The 22,705-nt window shown below is 39.7% G+C and overlaps 1 protein-coding gene across 1 annotated transcript in view; it reads left to right on the plus strand.

Annotated features, from left to right (window-relative positions):
• LOC149447802 (ATP-dependent 6-phosphofructokinase, muscle type) overlaps positions 1-21,579 on the plus strand; it is a 72,238-nt gene extending 50,659 nt beyond the window's left edge. Inside the window, exons 16-24 of the mRNA XM_089652035.1 lie at positions 957-1,027; positions 1,507-1,594; positions 2,030-2,182; positions 5,022-5,186; positions 11,831-11,892; positions 15,341-15,452; positions 18,355-18,454; positions 18,556-18,661; positions 20,651-21,579. Coding sequence (XP_089508161.1) covers positions 957-1,027; positions 1,507-1,594; positions 2,030-2,182; positions 5,022-5,186; positions 11,831-11,892; positions 15,341-15,452; positions 18,355-18,454; positions 18,556-18,661; positions 20,651-20,789 — 996 coding nt within the window. The 3' untranslated portion in view covers positions 20,790-21,579. The remainder of the gene's footprint in view (positions 1-956; positions 1,028-1,506; positions 1,595-2,029; positions 2,183-5,021; positions 5,187-11,830; positions 11,893-15,340; positions 15,453-18,354; positions 18,455-18,555; positions 18,662-20,650) is intronic.
• The last annotated feature ends 1,126 nt before the right edge of the window (positions 21,580-22,705 follow it).

A 22,705-nucleotide genomic window follows, 5' to 3' on the forward strand; every position in this document is an offset into this window, starting at 1 on the left:
CCAAAATATTGTCCTCTTGTGAAGTATGGTTAAGACTGGTTAGGTTTTTGCTCAGTTGGTATGTATTTTTAATTTGGGCTAGAATAGCAATGCAATACATAAATTAAAAATCTAAACTTTTTCAATGACGTAAAATGTAGTATGTATGGTGTATAACTAATTAACATGATCTTTTCTTGCACTACTATAGAATAGGCACTAGGTGGCAGCAATACATTATGCAGAAGCTGTATTTACTGGATAATGGTGTCCTTTTATCATGAAGAGGTAAATGACCGCTGCTCAGTTCTCGGGCATTCTCGGAGAACACAGTTCTCCTTTGAATGCCTTTTTATGAAGCGGTGTAGATCAGTTTTCCGAATGAAGGGAGAACGATCTACAAACGCTAGAAAACGGCTGCTTTTACTATAATCTTGCGAGATTACAGCAAGAGATCAGTCAAACACTGTTTACTAAGCAGCGGTAAATTATCGCTGCTTAGTTTGCGGTTTCTCCATTTCTCCAGCTTGGGCTGGAGAATCTAGAGAGAGAACACAGATCGCGCTGACATGGCTCCTTCATACACTGGCTATCTGTGTGCTGAGATGAGCAGAGGAGAACATGTTCTCCGCTGATCATTTCTGTTTGCTAAACCACAAATGATCAGAGATCAGCAACGATCCTCTGATCTCTGTTTCATAAAAGGACACCAATATTCATAGGGCCACCTGGTGTGTCTTTATTTTTCTTGGGGGGGGTTAAACTTAATCTTTTATTTGATGTCGTTTTCTGAACTAAATTTAAATGTAGATATTTTTATTGAGAAATTTCATTTCACTAACATTGTATGTTGTGAATAGGCAAAATTAAATATGCACACATGAATCTCTTGATACTATTACTATTTGACAGAAAAATTAGCATAGAATTTACACTTTCATTTTTTATTAATATATTTTCTTATTTCTCATTAATAGATAGAAGAAATTGGATGGAGTGGTGTTGGAGGATGGACTGGACAAGGAGGATCTAAACTTGGAACCAAAAGGTGACTTTTTCTAGGAATATGTTTGAGAGTTAATAGGCAAAGGAGAAATGAAATCACCGAGACACTGAACCCTTATGCATTTTTCTATCCATACCAAGTACAAGATCATTTTGAAAAGTTTGTGCTTTGTTTCTTGCAATAATGTATATAAATGTCATAACACAGAATAGAATTTATGTCACATAGTTGTAGGGTAAAGCTGGCAAAATACGTTCCCACCTGAGTGTCCAAACTCCTTTTAGATTTATTGACAACTATACAGTGCAAGCACCTAATAAACTGGATAAAGATCAGATTGCTTAGGCAGGCCAGATTGTGACATGTGTGCCCAACGTTTTATAGTAATGTCCTTTGCTAGTATCCCTGTTTACAAGATAGTTAATACACTAAAATAATGTCACTTATTTCTATATTATGTTATATCACTAAGATTTATGTGTGTGTTTATATAAATAATATGTATAATATAATCTTCACAGGGTGCTGCCAAAGAAATACTTTGAGGAAATCAGTGCAAATATAAGCAACTTTAACATACATGGCCTGATCATTATTGGTGGTTTTGAGGTAAGAAGCATTCTGTCGTAAACTGTATTGTGTATGTGGATTGAATTCAGTATGGAATTAATAGATGACCTCATTGCAGTGACAAAACTCCAGAAAGGAAATGGGATCTGGGGTCTGTATCGGGCTTGCTTTAAAAAAAATAACCAGTCTGGCATGCCTAATCTATTTACAGATTTGCTTTAGTCTGTTTGTGTATATCTAAATTATTTTGTCTTTATTGTATAAAGGCTGTTATAGAGCCAAAGAGTATTGGACTTTGAGCAATTATTTATTTTATTGGCTTACTGAGCACTCTGTGTTGCTGGATACATAATAATCACATGGACTCTGATTATAGTTACATCTGTGTTGCCATCTCTATTCTCTGGCTTTTTCTACAACTGTACTACCTTTTGTCATGTATCCTAGTAGTAGTAAATGTTATTTATCTTGCAGGCATTTACAGGCAGTCTAGAACTGGTGGAAGGACGTTCTAAGTATGAAGAACTATGTATACCTATTGTTGTTATCCCAGCCACTGTCTCCAACAATGTCCCCGGATCTGACTTTAGTATTGGTGCTGATACAGCTCTCAACACTATTACCACTGCAAGTATTACAGTTCTCTCCTTGCTGTTTGTACCATTGATGACAGCTTTGTTAATGTTGAAACAAGGGGCATTACCTACTCTACTTTAATCACTGATATGGAAATGACTGTGCTTCTTTATTAGAATATTACACTCCACTTGGAATCGTTTGTCCAGAATCATGATGTGATTGGAAAAAGCCTTTTTATTTGTGAAATAGGAACTGTATTATTTTATTCACAGGCTTCCTCCATCACCCTCTTTTCAATTTGTTGGGTTGCGTGGCAAGATTCTTTAATATGATTGTCTGCAATTGTTTTTCTGTTGAAAAACAAGTGCACACACATTCACATACACTTTGCAACCAATGCTCTAAAGTGTACAGTGTATGCTAAGGAAACAAAGGAGTGGCTCACCAAGAAGCACATTAAGGCCATGGAGTGGCCTAGCCAGTCTCCAGACCTTACTCCAAATGAAATTTATGGCGAGAGTTGAAACTTTGAGTTACCAAGTGACAGCCAAGAAACATTAAGGATTTAGAGAAGATCTGTAAAGAAGAGTGGAGCAAAATCCCTCCTGAGATGTGTGCAGGGGTATATTTACCACAAGGCATTTGCCTAGGGCTGCATTTTTCAGGGGGGCAGTGCTGCCCCCAAGAAGAAGGGGCACACGTGGCATGGGGACCAGGTGGGAGCCGAGAGAGGCTGCAGGCTGAGTGACAATGTATGCAGAGTCAGATTCTCGTTCCAGGGGATGTCCGAAGTTGTACAGATCAGTGTCTTTCTCTCTCTCCACAGGGGGCGGGAAGTGGTGTTCAGTGTATGGGGGGTGGTAATGGAAGGCTCTTTTGGGGGGGGCAGGGATGTTGTTGGTAAATGTCAGGCTCTCTCCATGGGAGGGGGGTGTTTGTTGGTGTCAGGCTCTCTCGGTGGGGGGGGGGGGGCAATTTTCGTGTTGCCTAGGGCAGCACAAAACTTAAATACACCATTGGATGTGTGCAAACCTGGTAATCAAACAACGAGAAATGCTTTACCTCTGTGCTTGCCAGCAAGGGTTTCTCCACCAAGTACGAAGTCATTTTTTGCTTGGGGATCAAATATTTATTTTACTCAACTTATAATTTATATCATGTGTTTTTTCTGGATGTTTGGTTGATATTCTGTCTCTATCATTTAAAATACATCTATGATAAACATTATAGACCCTTATTTTCTTTGTAAGTAGGCAAACCTTCAAAATCTGCAGGGGATCAAATAAATATTTTCCCCACTGTATAGCAATATATGACATGTAACAATTATCATCATTGGTCACCAGTGTATAAATAGTGAGAAGAAAGTACTTGTCATTGTGACTTTTCATTCCTTCCATAGTCCCTCCCTTTGCTTAGCAGCAACGCAGACAAAGCTGAACATAGGTAATCCCATAAGTACTAGTGCTTATGAGTAAACAGAAAAAAAAGAAAATAAAAATGTACTTGTGAAACAAATCAATCCGTTCTACAGTTGCTTACAACATGCAACTGTTCCTTTGAGCTTTAGAAACATTTTTTTTTACTGATTATGGGGTTCTAGTTTTGCTGAAGCAAGACTTAAAAATACAACATACCAGTGCCCTCCTTACTTTAAAAGGAACCTGTACTAAGAGAAACATGGAATGTCTGTCTCATATTGAAAAATGTATATTTTGTAAGATCAGAGCTCACCAGGTATCTGAAAGACTGTAGAAAGTAGATGCAATCCAGGAGCAAAGAACTAATTCCTGAGGCTTTCTTGCATTTATGGGATTATCCCCTTTTCTTTTTATGGACCTATGTCCTTCATTTACTGTAACAAATTAAGTATGTGTGCACCTTTTATATAATTTGCATATGATAATATACACATTATAGCCTTACTAAACTTTCATAATAAATTGACTAAATATATTCCCAGGTGCATAAAAATAAGTGTGCAAAGAACATTGTTTTCTGTAGAAATTAGTCACAGCTTGAGCAAAAACTCTATCCCCTGCCAGAATGCTGCAGAGAAAGACCCTTGCTCTTTTTGGGGAAGCAGTGTCTTCCCTGCAGAGATCTGCCAGACCCCATTTTGATACAAATGGAGAAACAGAAAAAGGGCGCACCGACCTAGTGCATTATCGTTTAAAATAATTTATTAAAGAAACAAAAATAGGTATCATACTCACAATGGACATAATAACACAGGCATGTCAAACTGAACAAGATGTATGATCCAAACAACATCTGAGTCCATATGATGGAACCCTGGATGACCAACTGGCTAACGCGTTTCAAGGACACAACCTCTTCCTCAGAGCTCTATACACGATAATGCACTAGGTCGGTGCACCCTTTTTCTGTTTCTCCATTTGTATCCAGTGTATTCGGACTACCCCGGTCTGTTGAGGGCAGCAAGCAGTGCATATTCCAGAAAATTCCAGAACATTCCTATTGGGTCTACTGAGTCCTTTCCTAGCGCAGGAGTAAAGTGTTTGTTGTGTTAGACCCCATTTTGAGTCAGAGCTAGACTTCTCCAAATATTAGGGAGCATGAACTTTGCTGATTTACAGAGCTCTAGAACTGATCTCTTCAAAGATACCACCACACAGAGAGGAAGGGACCCTCTGCACACCATGCTTATCCAGCCCGCAGCTATGGTCAGTGGCAGCTTTTTAAAAGAACAAAACTAAGAATTTGTGCACTTATTTTATGCACTTGGCATTTAGCAAATTTAAACTGAAAATGTAATTTAGGTTTAGAAATTGTAAATATGAAGCAGCAATACGATTTTAGAGGAAATATTCAGTATACAAACTGTATTCTTGGTTTTCTAACTGTCCGTGTTTTCTCTGCTTAGACCTGTGACCGAATCAAGCAATCTGCTGCTGGAACAAAGAGAAGAGTATTCATCATTGAAACCATGGGAGGTTACTGTGGATACTTAGCTACTATGGCAGGGCTAGCTGGTGGAGCTGATGCAGCCTATATTTATGAAGAGCCCTTTTCTATACATGATCTGCAGGTAAATGTAAAGTGACAGGTTGTTGTTATTTTTCGGGACGATACAGTTAAGTTGAAATACAACTTCCCGATTCCTTGTTGATAATTTATTAAGAAATTGATTTCCTCCAGTTATTCACTGCAGTATGTTTTACTGGCAAAACTCTGGGGTTAAAGGATAAAGTAGCAACTATGTTCACTTCCTGACCACCCTATAGCAGAACTACCAAGACAGTAGAATACATTTTGGCCTAAATTTATAACGAAATTTGTTTTTTTTTAAATTCTATTACTGGACATGTTTTATAGCAAAAAGTCAAAAATATTTTTTTTTTTTTTCAAAATTGTCGATCTTTTTTTGTTTACAGCTCAAAAAATAAAAACCGCAGAGGTAATCAAATACCACCCAAAGAAAGCTCCATTTGTGTAAAAAAGGGACATACATTTAATTTGGGTGCAATGTTGCATGACCACTCAACTGTCAGTTAAAGTAACACCGTGCCGTATCACAAAAATGGCCTGGTCAGGAAAGGTTGTAAATCCTCTGGAGGGCAAGTGGTTAAACTGCAATAATTGCACAGCTTTCTTCATCAAAAATCTAGAAGTTGTCTTTAAGAATAATAGATGACAGAATATAAAACTAAATATCTTCAAAGGGCCGTTCTAGCTATAAAGTTGCCTGAAACAAAGTCTAAAACGCACCTTGAATGCATACCCTGATATTGCTTCTTCAACACAGATTGAATTTGTGTGAAAAGATAATAGAATTTACTCCTAAGCATGTAATGCCCATATCCCCAGTATATTGCTACACATGGCAAAATGCATTACATTTAATTTGATCGTTATACCTGAAATTGGTAAGGAATGGGAAATATGAGTGCTGTCATATACCAAAGAGAGCTAGCATGTTGCCAGAGTTTTCTGGCTTAAAATGTTGCCTCTTTCAAGAAACATTGCTACTAAAGAAGCAAATTACCAAGAAATTACAACGGAAGTTAATTTTAACAGGAAGTGCTGTGTAGTTAGGTATTCTGAATCATTGGTGGTGTGCAAAGGTGTAGTTTGAGAAGATCACCTATATTGAATGAATCACTATTCTTCTGGGTCTCCAACTGTTTTCGAAGTGTATGTGTTCACTTGTGGGCAGAAAGTAGGCTCCAATAAAAGTTAACTTTATTTAGTCTTAACACAGTAGTTTCATTATAGTATTAAAACATATATAGTTTAAAAACTGTAGTTTAATAATTGTAGGTGATCATTTAAAGTCAATTAAAAGTCTGTGATGAATGCTGTAAAAATTCAGTCCTTAAGAAAGATCGCAACATCTAAGCAAAGTCTCATAGAAGTAAAATGGCTGTATTTCTGCCTGTCAATGTTCGTATTTGCCTATACGATGGTAAATTCATACCAACATGAGCAAATCTATATATACAAAGCAAGGGCTTGTGCTGTAAGTCATACTTTGTGATGTGCATATTTTTAGTTTGGAATAGTGGGAAAGGATTGGAACTACTGTCAGGGTTTTCACTGCTATCTAGGGCCCATTAGAGTGATTTTCTGTCCCAGTGAGGAAGTAGTGAGGGAATATCTGCAACAAGACACAAACATCAAGAACAATTTTTTTTTTTTTGTGCAATGAAAGAATGAGCAAGCCATGCTGCAGGGATCAGTCCAGATATATTTGTAATTATTTGTCACAAAATAGAAGAGTCTATCAAGCGTTTCCAACCACAGTGTTATTATTATTATACAGGATTTATATAGCGCCAACAGTTTGCTCAGCACTTTTCAATATAACGGGAGACAATACAGTAACAGTACAGTTCAATACAAGAGGGATTTGAGGGCCCTGCTCCTTGGAGCTTACAATCTAGGAGGGAGGGCTAGTGGTACAAAAGGTAGTAACTGTGGGGGATGGACTGGTTGGAAGAGTAGAAGATTCCAGTATTAGCTGAGGGCAGGATAGGCTTCCCTGAAGAGATAGGTTTTCAGAGATCGCCTAAAAGTGAGCAGAGTAGGCGATAGTCTGATAAATTGGGGTAGAGAGTTCCAGAGGATGGGGTAAGCTCTGGAGAAGTCCTGGAGACGAGCATGGGAGGAGGAGACAAGGGAGCTAGAGAGTAGGAGGTCTTGCGGAGAGTAAGGTTTGGGTGATATTTAGAGACAAGATCGGTGATTTAATTTGGGGCAGAGTTATAAATGGCTTTATACGTTATTGTTAGTGTTTTGAATTGTCTGAATCTGTTGCAATGGGAAGCCAGTGGAGGGATTGGCAGAGAGAGGTGGCAGATACAGAATGGTTAGTAAGGTGGATGAGTCTGGCAGCAGCATTGATGACAGACTGAAGAGGGAATAGCCTGCGATGAGGTAGGCCAATGAGGAGGGAGTTACAATAGTCAAGGCGAGATATAACAAGGGAGTGAATACGTTGCTTAGTGGTTTCCAAGGTTAGGAACGGTCATATCTTTGAGATGTTGCGGAGGGGAAGTCTACAAGATTTGGACAGCGATTGGATTTGGGTCTGAAAGGACAGATGGGAGTCTAGGATTACACCTAGTACCCTGGCATGAGGGGAGGGACTGATGATTGTGATATTGATCTTGATGGAGAAGTCACGGGAGGAGGCAAGGGCTGGGGGGAATACTAAGAGCTCAGTTTTGGAAAGATTGAGTTTGACGAAGTGGAGTGACATCCATGCCGATGTCACTTAGTAGGTTAGTAATGCGAGTGGAGACTGAAGGGGTGAGGTGAGGGGTAGAAAGATAGATTTGTGTGTCATCAGCATAGAGATGGTACTTAAAGCCGTGGGAGTTTATCAAGTGACCAAGGGAGGAGGTGTAGATGGAGAAGAGAAGGGGTCCAAGGACAGAGCCTTGAGGGACCCCTACAGAAAGAGGGAGTGAAGAGGAGGAGGCAGCGTTATAGGTAACACTGAAGGAGCGCTGCGATAGGTAGGAGGAGAACCAGGAGAGAGCAGAGTCTCTGAGGCCAAGAGAGTGGAGTTTTTTGAGGAGGACGACATGGTCAACAGTATCAAAAGCCACAGAGAGGTCAAGTAGTAAGAGTACGGAGTAGTGGCCATTGGTTTTAGCAATGGCCACTACTCATTATTTCAAAAACAACTCATCATTAGTGAGTTTTAGTAGGGCAGTTTCAGTGGAGTGTAGAGAGCGAAAGCCAGACTGTAAAGGGTCAAGAAGGTTGTTGTCGGTGATGTGGGAGCTCAGGTGATTGTAGACTAAGCGTTCTAGGAGTTTAGAGGTAAATGGCAGCAGGGAGATGGGTCTTAGGTTCATGTTGGTGTGGTCCAGGGCGGGCTTTTTAAGTATGGGAGTGATGTGTGCATGCTTTAGAGGGGAGGGGAGGGGAGGGGAGGGGAAGGCACCAGTAGAGAGGGAAAGATTGAAGATGTGAGTGAGGGAGCATATGATGGAAGAAGAGGGTGACCGTAGTGGTTGTGAAGGGACAGGATCCAGGGGGCAGGTAGTGAGACGGGCTTCTGAGAAAACCTTAGTGACCTCTTCAGTAGTAGCGAGGTCAAATGAGGAAAGTGTTGAGGGAGGTTTAGTATAAGGTATACTAAGTGGGATGGATGTCTGTGCATCGGCATTGCCCCTACGAATTGCGTCAATCTTGTTTTTGAAATGATTTGCAATCTCGTGAGCAGTGAGTGAGGTACTGGGTTTAGGTGGAGAAAGTAGAGAGTTAAAAGTAGAGAAGAGACGAGGACTGGATGACAAGGTATTAATAAGAGTGACAAAGTAGGCTTGTTTGGCAGCATGAAGGGAGGAATGTTAAGAAAGCAGATTTATATAGGGTGAATGATTGGTGGGATTTGGTTTTACGCCACAATCGCTCCAGCGCATGATTGTCGTTTAAGATTTCTGGTGTGGTCAGTCTGCCAAGGTTGTAATGGTCGGGGCCTGATGCTTCGTGTTGTTAGAGGAGCAAGTGAGTCTAATGTGGATGAAAGCAAACTGTTATAGACAGCAGTGGCCAGGGCAGGACAGGGGAGAGATTCTGTCATAGAGTTGGTCAGTTGCAGAGCGGAAAGGAGCAGGGTTCAAGTTGTGAAGGTTTCTGCGGGTAATTGTTTGCCGCTTGGAGGGATAGGTGTTTGAAGACGAGGAGACTGTGAAGGTGATGAGATTGTGATCAGAGAGAGGAAAGGGGGTGTTTGTGAGGTTGTAGGGAGTGCAAAGATGGGAGAAAACAAGGTCTAATGTATTCCCATCAGAGTGAGTGAAGGACTGTATACACTGTGCTAATGCAAAAGATGAGGTTAGGTTGAAGAGTTGGGATGTAGCCGGGTTGTTGACATTAATGGGGATGTTAAAATCTCAGAGAATGATAGTGGGTAGTTTAGAGGAGAGAAAGTAGGGTAGCCAGGGGGAGAAATCATCAAGAAAGCAGGACACGGGTCCAGGAGGCCGATAGATCACTGGAATCCTCAGAGAAATGGGAGAAAACAGCCGGATGCAGTGAGTCTCGAAAGAAGAGAAGGATAGAGAGGGAGGGTTAGGGAGGACTTGAAAGGTGCTCAGTGGGGATAGAAGCAAATCAACCCCACCATCTTTCCGACCACTGGGTCTGGGTGAGTGGGTCCAGATGAGGCCTCCATAGGAAAGTGCTGAAGGGGAAGCAGAATCTGCTGCTTGGAACCAGGTTTCTGTGAGCTTATTACAGACAGAGCGGGCATTCCAGAGTGCACGTGAAAAAGGGAGGGTGGTTTTTGGGAGCACGGGGACTGATATTAAATTGAGGGGATTGCGGCTATTCCCGGAAGAAAGAGGACGCCTGGTGTGGGGGTGAAATAGTGGAGGACCAGGGTTTGGGGAGATATCCCCAGAGGTTAGGAGAAGAAGAAGGGTGAGGAAAGTAACATGGGAGCGGGATGTACACAAGTGCACATGCCTTCCAGTCCTGGTGTTTGGGTCAGCAGGAGAGTGAAGTATCATCAGGAGGAGATGAGAGCAGTAGTAGGGAGATGGTAGCAGTGAGGGTGAGATGTACAAGTTTTGGGGTGGAGCAGAGGAATAAAGAAGTGATATTTTTGTAACGCAATATGAAAAGGTGGAGTAGAGGGGACATATTAAAAGGTACACGGAGTGGGACTCAGATTTGTAAGAGATGTTTCCCAGGGTGTTTGCTTGCAGTCTGTCCAGCATGCAGTAGAGTGTCTTGCTGTTGTTGTATCTTCCTGCTGCTTGAGTTCTCCTGCTTTAGTTCAACTGCTGTGTTTAACTGCTTCTTCGCACTCCATCAACGCAGCACTCACGCAATGCAGCACCCCCATCAGTGACTGTGCCCCCCCATCAGATAGTTATGGGGTATATACATCTGAACCAGTAGTTAGATTTTCTTAGTAAGCTGTAGCTGAAGGCTTGTTCGTGCAGGTTGACTGTCAGCAATACAAATCTGACAGGGGTTCCCCATATGGAAGAAAAATATATTTGAAATATATTTTAAAAATATTTTTTCCAAATATATTGACATATATTTGAAATGCTACAATTTTGGCCATATTCAATATATTAAAAATGTGTATATAATATATATAAACATTTATTTATTATAGGTACTTATATAGCACAGTCAATTTATGCAACGCTTTACATATATATTGTACATTCACATCAGTCCCTAACCCTCAAGGGGCGTACAGTCTAAGGTCTAACTCAAATTCATACATACACATACTAGGGCCAATTGAGACAGGAGCCAATTAACCTACCAGTATGTATTTGGAGTGTGGAAGGAAACTGGAGTATCCGGAGGAAACCCACACAGGCACAGGGAGAACATGCAAATTCCAGGCAGGTGGTGCCGTGGTTGGGATTTGAACCAATGACCTTAGTACTGCCAGACAGAAGTGCTAACCATTTAGCCACTGTCCTGCCTATATATATATATATATATATATATATATATATATATATATATATATACTCTATGTTGAACAATATTTTTAAAAATACATTTTTCATATATTTTTTAATAAAAACACATTTCAACATGCAGTGTGAGTGTGTATATATATATTTGGGAAGAATATTTTTATAATATATTTCAAATATTTTTTCTTCAATGTGGGTCTCGACATTCACGGTTTTACATTTTTATTTGTGTCTGTGTTCCTCTTTTCCTGTCTGCTGCAACAGTTGGCATCAGGACAGTAAGTAAGAAAGAATCTCTGTAACAGAGCCCCAGATCGATGTAAAGACCTAACAGGGCTTATAGCCCTTCCCCATTCTATATATTGTAGGTGAAAATATGCTTTAAAACTGGACTCTGGGAACAAGAATTTTCATTTAAACATATTCCTCAATAGCCAAAGGACATAAATCCACTATCTATGCAACAAATACCTTATCACTATCTGCACATAGCCTGTGCTGAGAGAAGAGCTGTAGGAGAAATGAACAGACTGACCTACTACAAACTGTCTGCAGAAAACTACAGAGGGGGCCGATGCAAGACTAGTACAAGGAGAGAGATAGGAGCAGTGACTAGTCAATATTACAAGAAGCTCCTGCACAAAGGACTTCAGATTTCAACTAGAACAGAGATTTTTATTTAAACTCTGACTTTAAGCCTTTCTTAATGAACGTGAAAGATAATATATGAAATGAGGAAAACATTGAGTGTCCTTGTGTTTGTCAGGTAAATGTGGACCATCTTACAGAAAAAATGAAAACAACTGTGAAGAGAGGTTTAATTTTAAGGTATGTTGCATTTAAGAATATATTCTGATTGAATGTAAATCCTTTACATAGAAGTTGTAAGTTTTAGTTTGCAGCAGAGGTTGATTATGAGATTAAGCTGAAAGCGCAGTACTCTTTTTCTTCCCATCTCCAGCTGCCATAGCTGAATGTAGGTTGTGTTAGCCTCTGGGAGATCCTCGCAGTTATCTGCACCTGCAGCCAGTGATTCTCCAGGGGAATTATATATCATAGAGTGAGCTTGTCTCATCTTGATCTTGTTGGTGAGAATACACTCATAGCATCATAGTAGACGAAGCTCAAAATTATAGAACACAGACTTAATGTTTTCTTAACTCCTCTAAACTGAACTGATCACACAACATAGTCACAGCTCTGCTTCAGACATGTTACTTACACCTTATGGGTGACCCACAAATGTTTCAGAAAAGTTACTTAGACCTTATTGGTTACCCTAACAGTCAGTCATATGCGGAAATGTCAAATCAGGAGCTATGTTTAGTCAAGCCTTTCCTCCACTTGATTTAGATGAATGAACCAGGCAAAAAGCCGCATTTCCCATCCTGCATTATCATTTTCTGTCGGTACATAGTAAATATGACATGTTTGCCACAAACACTTCGGCTGGTTTTTTAAAGGAGTTGAGAATCAATTCAATTATCCAATCATGTGAAAAACATCTGCATGTGATTGGGTATTCTACGTGAACAGGAATTTGCTTTTCACATGACTGGATAATCGAGGTGAATGTTCATCTAAATTTTTGAATAGGGTTTCTGAACTTCTTTAGTAAATCAGCCTCATAGGCTGTTTTAGAGTATCGGGTCCTGGTTCATATTAGCTGCTCTGTTTACAGGGAAAGTGTCTGTATTGATAAGGAACTCCTTATTCAGTGCACATTACTCTATAGCAAAATGATGAGTTCTGTGTTTATGCTCACGTTTGTGCTGTTAGTATGCACAGTAAACCAGTTTTTCAACCTTTTTTTCAGTCAAGGCACCTTAAAGTCCTCATGCACATGGGACGTTTTGATAACGCTGGTAATGTTACCTTTGTAAAGTCACGTTAAAAATGTTCTTCTGCTTTTTTTAGCGTTTCTGCATTGACATTTTGCCGCATTTGCGTTTTTTGTTTAGTGTTTTTTTTACCAAAAAAAAAAACTTTTTTTGGTTAGAAAAAACTCTCCAAAAACGCCGGTTTGTGGCAGTTTACCTCGTTTTTACCACGTTTTTCAGCGTATTTCAGCATTAGAGCGTTTTTACAGCTAAAAAACTCCTCTAGAAACCCACTAGTCCTGTTTTTTTTTTCCAGTCAAAAAACGTCCCTGCCAAAAAATGTTGATTACCGTCTTTGTGTGTATGGACACATAGGATAACATGCTGGGGGGTTTACTAGCTGTAGAAAAAAAGTCAGAAGCCAAAAATTGCAGCTGTAAAAATGTCAAGTGTGCATAAGGACTTTGAATTGCTCACAATCCTGGGACACACCAGTCTGACAGCTTGTTTACACCAAGTGGTACATCCGAGCACACATGCTTTTTTGCACGTTTCCACACATTGCATTTTTTTTAATGAGTTGCTCTGTGCATGTGAAACATGCAAAAGGGTGCCAGCATGATTTTGTAAAAATTGCGCAGCACTAAAAGACATGATGCTATGGTACCATGCATTTTAGCAGGCTGAAATGTACATGCATTTGCTAAATGTGCAACTGCAAAAGGCAACACATTGTTTGTGCTCTATGGGAAAATGAAATTTTGCATCTGTTATTGCACTGCTCCTGGTGTGAACAAGTTTTAAAATGTACTCTGTGAGGCAGAGTTCAGTGGTCTGTAGGTTATAAACTCCTCTGCCCAAATCCCCCCTCAATCTTCCCACAGCACAAACCCTCCCAAATCCCCCCTCCTAGTACAACACCCTTCACCAATCCCCCCTCTTAGCACCTCCCCCCCAAATGTCCTGTCCACCCAAATCACCCTCCCAGCACAACCCCCCTCCCCCCGTCACCCACACCCACTCCTAAATTCCCCACCTAGCAAACCCCCCCCCCCAAATCCCCCCCTCTTCCTAGTATAACTTTTGTCCCTACAGTAGTCACCACAGTAGAGAGAAGAAAAAAATCCAGGAGGAGGTGTGGGTTGTGCTCTCTCCCCCCCTCCCCCAGCCCCTCCCCTTCCTGTACTTTTAGATCTGAGTGATCCTCTGTCAACTCATCAGCTACAGGAGGGAGAGAGCACTATTAATTCCTGTACACAGCGGAGACAGAGAATTCAGCCCATACCTTCCCCCTGCTCTCTGCTCCTCTCTGTACTCTTGTCAGCAAGTCCTTAGAAACTGATGACATAATCAGTTGGTAACATGCGGACAGGCAGTCAGCTTAGCTTTCTGTTTTTTGGCAAGAATACTGAGAGGAGCAGATAGTGGGAGGAGGTGCAGGCTGAATTATCTGTGTCCTCTGTACACAGGTGTTAACAGTGCTCTCTCCCTCCTGTATCACAGGAGCTAACAGAGGATCGCTCAGATTGGGCTGTTGCTGCAGCACCCCTGAGGACTCCTCACAGCACCCTGGTTGAGAAACACTGATATAAACTATTAATTTATAAACCCACAAGCTATCATTTACACTAGATACATGCTCAAAGCTGACATACTGAAGTTTCAGCTTTCAGAAAAAGTTATTTCTACTCAAACCCTATACTAAAATCTACAACTGGACATATGATTTTCAGACCAATTTTGTCAAGCTGGGCAGTAATACCTCTGTGTGCATGGGCACCAGCAGATGTCTCCAGAGACCCTAGGAAATCATTACTCTTGGAAGAGGCAATCAGCCATGTTTGATGTTTGCTATTTTCCTTAGCATAAACAAGTGCCTTCTTGTATGGACAGTTACCTTTCCCTGAGCCCCCTAGCTTGATAAACCCTAATGTGTCAACTACATTGTGACTTCAGTTGAAGACGTTTTGCTTGGTGTCGCCTCTCACTTCTCAAGGTTTACTATCTGCCCTTCCTTGTAATAGGCAGCCTTCCTGGCCAATAATGAGGAAAGGGAGAAGGAAATAGTTGAATAGTAAAGTCACTCTCAGTGGTGGACTGACAACTCATGGGGCCCTCGGGCAATAGGGGATCATTCAAAGCACACCCAAAAAAGCCTATAAAAAAGGTACCAGGGGCATTTCATGGGGACCCCTACTGACCCCGGGCCCTCGGGCAGTGCACAAGTGCTCGAATGGTCAGTCCGCCCCTGGTCACTCTTTACATATTAGATGCCTCCAGGCTTTAGAGCTCTGTCGGGATTTAATTTGAGATATCAACATGATCTCTTTCATTTGTGAGATATTTTATCTAAACATACAATAGAAATTAAACAGAATTGTTTGTTTCATCTTTCATACTCATGATATGCTTGAATGGGTAATCTAAAAAAAAATTTAATTTTTCTGGTTTTAAAGGAATGAAAAATGCAGTGAAAACTACTCCACCGATTTTATATTTAATTTGTATTCAGAGGAAGGAAAAGGAATCTTTGACTGCAGAAAAAATGTTCTAGGCCACATGCAACAGGTAAGAATGCTTTCTGTATATTTAGCCATAATGTACTTCATTATAATACATTAGGCATCATATACAGTTTATAACAGGAGGTATTACCCATAGCAATAGTAATAAAAATGCTTCTTTTTTCTTATCATCTTACTTTTCTTATTATCTAGTTATTTTGCTGTTAAACTCTTTTACATTAATACATTAGGAGGGCTCAGTTGAATTTTAAGCTAGACACACCCAGTCACTAAATATATATATATATATATATATATATATATATATATACATACATACATACATAAAGTGACCAAAAAGTAGTGAAAAAAACAGTGTGCCACTGATGACGTTACCTGTGATGAAATGCGTAGGGAGGAGCCACGTACACACGGTACTGCGTATGCGCGACTGGCCATTTTGGAAACTGGAAAATTTAGATTTTTTGCCTATCAATGCCTAATGATGTTTGCTTTCATGCGAGTGCAACCATACTTTAAATAAATATTGTCTTAATGGTTTTACACTATGTGGAGCACTCTTTTTTTTATATGTTTCCTACCACGAGTCTGAACTTTATCCTGAGTGGTCTAGCTACCCTAATTAAGCTCCACTGTTTGGAAGGTCTTTACTTGCTCTCTTGGTGATCTGGAGGAGGATCCGATTGTCTGGCTTTCTGGGTTGTTTATAACAAAGCGTGATTGACCACTCTTAACAGGGGGTCATGCCTTTCTGGTAAGCCTTTCATATGAGTGGTTGGTGACACAACAACTGTCCTTGGATTTCCTTTGTTTCATCACAGCCTCTAGGGACTTTTTCTTTATTTTTGGATGGACTATTTTTTATGACACATTTTTCACAGTTTTTTTTCACTAATTATTTGTCACTTTATTAAGCTCTGCACTTTATGTATATATTGTTTATTGCCTGGTATCGGGGTTTGTGTGTTCAGCTGCTACAGTTGTGTTCAAAATAATAGCAGTCAGACATCACTAACCTGATCAATCACTGTTTTTGGTAGAAATGATATTTCTACATGGCAAATAATTTACTAGCAGGTGTAGTAGAGTAATAGAAATCCAACAGACCCAACAGTCATGACATGCATGCTGCTGATTCTGTGTAATTGAATCACTAATTGAAAGGGGCATGTTCAAAATAATAGCAGTGTGGAGTTCTATTAGTGAGAGCATTCATTCTTTGAAAAACAGGTGGCAATTATTGCCCTTATTTAAGGAAGGAAGGCAGCAAATGTTGTACATGCTGGTTACAGTGCATTTCTCTCTGAAATTCTGAGGAAAATGGGTCGTTCCATACATTGTTCAGAAGAACAGCATACCTTGATTAAAAAGTTGAAAAGGGGGAAACATATAAAGAAGTGCAGAAAATGATAGGCTGCTCAGCTAAAATGATCGCAAATGCTTTAAATTGGCAACCAAAACCTGAAAGACGTGGAAGAAAGCGAAAAACTACCATTCGAATGGATAGAAGAATAGCCAAAATGGCAAGGACTCAGCCAACAATCAGCTCCAGGAATATCAAAGAAGGTGTAAAGTTACCTGTGAGTACTGTTACAATTAGAAGACGCCTATGTGAAGCCAAGCTATCTGCAAGAAGCCCTCGCAAAGTCCCACTGTTGAAAAAAAGACGTGCTGAAGAGGTTACAATTTGCCAAAGAGCACATTGACTGGCCTAAAGAGAAATGGCGCAACATTTTGTGGACTGATGAAAGTAAGATTGTTCTTTTTGGGTCTAGTGGCCGGAGACAGTTTGTCAGACGACCCCCAAACACTGAATTCAAGCCACAGTACACTGTGAAGACAGGGAAGCATGGTTGTGCAAGCATCATGATATGGGGATGTTTCTCATACTACGGTGTTGGGCCTATTTATTGCATACCATTTTATATAAATGTGGGTGTCTGCTATTATATGTCAGCTTATAGAGGGAGAGTTTATTATTGACTGTTTGCATTCAGAAGGAGGTTGATGGGGGATGTGATGGCTTCCACTTCAGTAGGAAACATTTTTTGCACAAAATAAAGTAGCCTTTTAAAATGTCCTCTTAGTGGCAAGTTATCTCGAAGGCAAAGTAAGCACTATTCTGGGTTAATGATACAAGGGACTCTGCATTAAAACCGGTGCATGCACACTGTAATCGCCTGAATGCAGGTATGCCAAGAATATCACAACAATGCTAGATTTATTAAAGGAGTACAGTGCTGGTCAGCAAAGAATATTCAATCTGGCCTATTGCCGAACCTGGCAAGCTCTACTTTCACCTGCCATTGGTAATAGATGTAATGTTTGTAATGTGCAACAGCTGTCTGATAACTACAGGTAGCTTTATAAGTCCCTTGCATGTAAATGTTGAGGTTTCCTTGCTCAGTGCTGTCTTTGAGGACAGGGAGATCTTGTCATTGCCTAAATGATTTGACCGTTTCTATTTATTAACTATACCAAAGAAAATGCAGTCGTCATGCATGTTAAGATAAAATGTGGGGTTACAATAAATATAAGCATATCATTCTTAATATATAAATATATTATTATTACTAATGTATTCCATTAAATTAAAAAGGCAGACATGAAAATGTATCAACTGCTCTTTATTAGTGTATTATTTACATAGTTACATAGTTAGTCAGGTTGGAAAAAGACAAGTCCATCTAGTTCAATTAATATTTGACAAACCAATCTTTACCATCTGGGTGTTTTGTGTTGGACAATAGTGCAGACATACAAATTATTAATCTCAAGACTCCACAAAAAATAATTTCAAATGTAAATAAAAAGTGCAGGCTGGCACACTTAGATTTAGGAAATGTCACGATATTTTTCTAGAAGCTGATCTTGGTCTAAACTGTATTATTGGCGTGGAAAAGATATATTTGCAGCACTTCCTTTACAATTTTTTTTATTTCCAGGGAGGAACACCCACCCCATTTGACAGGAATTTTGGAACAAAAATGGGTGCAAAAGCTGTGCTATGGATGACTGGAAAAGTGAAGGAGTGTTCTAGACATGGTAAAACACCCTAAATTGTTTTATGTTAATTGACTCTCTTTCTGTTTAATGCCTTATTTTCTGTAGAATGATTTATCTTTTGAACTCTAACTCTATTTTAGGTCGTATATTTGCAAACACAGCAGATTCAGCATGCTTACTGGGAATGCGCAAGAGAAGCCTAGTTTTCCAGCCATTGTCAGAAATCAAAGAAGAGACCGATTTTGAGTATGTTTCTTTCTACAGCCTTCACATTGCAGACTGATAAGATTTGTTAAGTGAAAGTCTAAGTTTTCCAAAACATACATGGGTTTTAAATGCATGTCTAAGGAATTTATTTCTTTAGTAACACAGCAGACAGTCAGAGGACAATTTACAGTGCCACATCTTACCTTACAATGCCTGCATTACCTGTTGCACTACTTGAGCCCTTCAGGGTATATTTGTACATTCCTTCTCTAAGGCTATAGGCACACTGGCATATTAATATAATCCTATTTATGAAGGATCTTTCTGCCAGGAGGTTACAAAAAAATACTGCATAAAAAATGATCTGTCTAAAACATACGTATATGTGTGTTCATGTGCGTTTTTGCATGCATGGTGTTTATAGGTGTATGTGTTTAATTTCATCTAGTGACTAGAATATTAATTTGTTCTAGCCACTAGAAATGAAATTATATGCATACGTGCGTTCATGCACATATCTGTGTAAGTTATGCCAGTGCACTTCTCCCTGAACGCAGGTTTGGGGCATTTTTCTTTATGCCTTTTAAATGCTGCTCTAAAGTACAAATCTAAAAAACACAATGTGCATGGACACATTGACTATTATGGAAAAATGCTTCTAAAAGCGGCTTTTTTTCTGCCCATGTGCATGAGGCCTAATCCACAATGCAATGCTTAGAGCTCAGTATAATATCTGTATGTGATCTTTTAGGGGCTCCAGCAGTAACTTGTGGAGGTGGGTAGACATTGTAAAGGCAGGGTTCCTTTTAATCATTTGCAGTGTTATTGTGTGTTGTAAAAAGTTTAGCTTAATAAACAAGCAATATGAAAAATAGGGTACCAGATTTCAATGTGATTTGAAAAACTTTGACACTTTTGGGTTCTAAAATGACTTTAAAATGTTCACCTTTTTAGAAAAAAATTAAAAGGGGAACTAACACTGTATGCCCTCCCCACCTCCCCTGTCCCCACTGTACTTACCTTCAGGGATGCTGAGCTGTCAGTGCCAACACCTCAGGTCCAGTGGTCTAGGAATTTGAAATCTTTAGTCTTCTCCCTCTTCTCTTTACAGCAATTCTAGGTTGGATCAGAGCAATTCACTGTGCAGATACTGACCAATCAGAATTGTTCTGGACCGTCCTGGAAGTGCTGCACAGAGAAGAGGGAGAAGAGCAGGCATTTCAAATGCACAGACTGGTGGACTGGCCATGTGGGCAATGACAGCTCAGGATCCGCAGAGATAAGCACAGCAGGGATTTGGGGGGGGGGGGGTTAGGGGAGGGTGTACAGTGTTAATCTTTCCATTTTTTTCCCGAAAAAGGCATGTTAAAACTTTAATTAGAAGCTTGATTTTATTATTTGGCTGTCAATATGCCCTCTAACAAGCATTGGGTGTGAGTTATTAATTTGCTTTCCTTTGCAAAGAAAAAATACATTACTTAATTTTCTGCTTTTGTACTTGAAAACTTTATACTTTTACACACACACACACACGTTTAGCCCATCACACCAAATAGTTGGTATGCTAGGCACTGTTTTGTACAAGGTTTAGGAATGAGTAACACACAAAGAAGAGCATATCACAAGGGCACAGGACTCAGGAGTAAGTGTTTTGCAGTGATTAAGAGTGCATATCACACAAAGGCACAAGAGAGGGTAACACAGGCTCAAACCTTACCCCCAGTACAGATCTGTGATTGGCACAGTGTTGCCACAGACAGTTGTCATGGCAGAGGTAAAATTAATTGGGTTCACTAAACTGATCAAACAGAGGATCATTGGTTTGCAATTTTTATTTAAAATGATTATTATAGTTGCATTGAATGATTGTATGATCATATCAACACATGTGTGACTTCTATTAGGCAAGCACTCAGGGCAGACTTCTGCAACTGCTATAGTTTGACCATTTGTAAAAAGAATCTAAAAGAATGATATGCAATTCGTAAATGTATATGTATGAATGGTGTAATTTTCCATGTGTTCTAGACATCGCCTGCCCAAGCAGCAGTGGTGGTTGAAACTTCGCCCCATCCTCAAGATTCTGGCTAAATACAACATCAACCTGGACACATCAGAGGCAGCACACTTGGAGCACATTACCAGGAAGAGATCCTCAGAATCCTAAGTCTGGAAGATAATTGACATGTACTTTTAACCTCAAAGGGCTTTTCTTTGTTGTTATTGGGAATTAGAATAAACCAATTCCCTGCATGTAATGGAGGCAGCTATCTTGCATACTGAACAGTAGTAATTAGGATATTTCCAAAACTTTGAAAGGGGTGATATAATGGAAACAGGAGGTAAATGTTGCTTCTAGTCTCCATTTTCATGTTTTTGTTTTCACATTTATAATATCGGGTTCAGACTTCAGCATGGCTAACTCCACTATGTGCAGGCAATGGACGCACTTTTATTTCAGGCCCTGTTATTTAAAGCACCTTTCATAATTTTTTTTCTCTCAGTAAAAGGTCTTAGTTTGTGTAGAATTACAGTTTAAAAACTTAGAACAATAAAGCACCAATTGTTGTATTTCCCAGTTTGACATCAGAGTACATTTCCTGGAATAAGGATTAGTAAAGGTGCCAGTCAGAGTATGTTGTAATACGTGTTCCTGAAATGCAAAATGGAACTGATAGTGTTTCATCTCATCTGATATCCAGGCCTGTAGTATGTAAAATCTGGAGGGAAGGAGAAACGGAATTGTTGACCATAGAAACCAATTAGATGTTTGCTATCTTTTTCTAGCATGCACTAGAAGAACGACCACTAGCATACGATTGGTTGGTATGGGCATCATGAATGTCTTCATTTCTCTGTATATGATAACACCTAATTAGACAATTTTACTATTTTTCATTATACTGGTACTGTTTCAAGATGATAACCCATTTATTTAAATAAACTCTTGAAACCTTTGTTTGTGTTTCATATTTACCAATTTAATGTCACCTCTCAACACACAAAAGGCCTCAAATTGATTACAGAAATGTTCTTATCTGATGGCCAGCTCATACCAGAATGTGGTGCAGAAATGGTGCGTTCTGTGTGCAGTTCTTGCACCACATTCAAAATGCACTGCATTTGCTTGTTAACATTGTTAAAGGATACGTTCACTTAAAAAAAAAAATTAATGCACATTTTTTTTACAGGTACTATTTTTTTTTTTTTATCATTAGGAGTCTGGAAAGCATTGCACCATGATCTGCTGATTGCAGGTGCCATGCAGATCTCCTACAGACAGTCAGTGTAAGCTGTCTGCACGTACATCGTATAGGCAGGCAGTTTCACACTGACAAGAAGAATCAATGAACTACCAGAGTGTTCAACAGTTTCACATTCACAGAACACTATGAATGAATGACATGGCTGCGTTTTCTTTAAAATGTGGCAGCAAGCAGAAGGAGATCCCCCCCGCTTACTGTCAGACGGGGGATTGGGGGGTTGCGGGGGCCAGTGCTACAGTTACATGTTACATGTTTTACACCTTGAATATAGGCAAACTTATCCTTTACAGACACAGTACCTTTCCAGGCACCAGATCACGTGGTACTGTAGTACTATGTGATCTGGTGTGGTACATTTTTAAAAAGTGGTGCACAAGCTACTTTTTGTGCAATCCTGTGTGATTTCAGCCAATTCGGATGAATGGGCTGAAATTTTTCTGCAGGGGAATGCACAGGAATCACATAGGAACATGCACCGTGTTCCTCTGCGATTCTGGTGTGAACCGGTTCTACAGGCAGCAAAAAGGAAAAATTGTGAACAGGCAGGTAGGAATGACTTTCAAGATGAGAATAACTGCCTCTTGTAGCATCCATTATCACACTTGGAAGTCCACTTTCTATCCCGATAGCAGTGGTCCCATGACACCAAAGAAGATGAATATCCTCAGATGGTACACGGACAGCAACATAAACATTTGACATGGTTCACTACTCTACCAAAAAACAAAAAAGTTTTTTAAAAGTTTTAAATAAACGTTTAGCTACTTGTGTTTTTTTTTTATTTTATTTATTTATTTTTGCCCAGCAAATGTTTTTC

The sequence above is a fragment of the Staurois parvus genome, unplaced genomic scaffold (assembly GCF_062004578.1).
Source record: "Staurois parvus isolate SC_StPar_1 unplaced genomic scaffold, SC_StPar_1.0 ptg000669l, whole genome shotgun sequence".
Lineage (NCBI taxonomy): Eukaryota > Metazoa > Chordata > Amphibia > Anura > Ranidae > Staurois > Staurois parvus.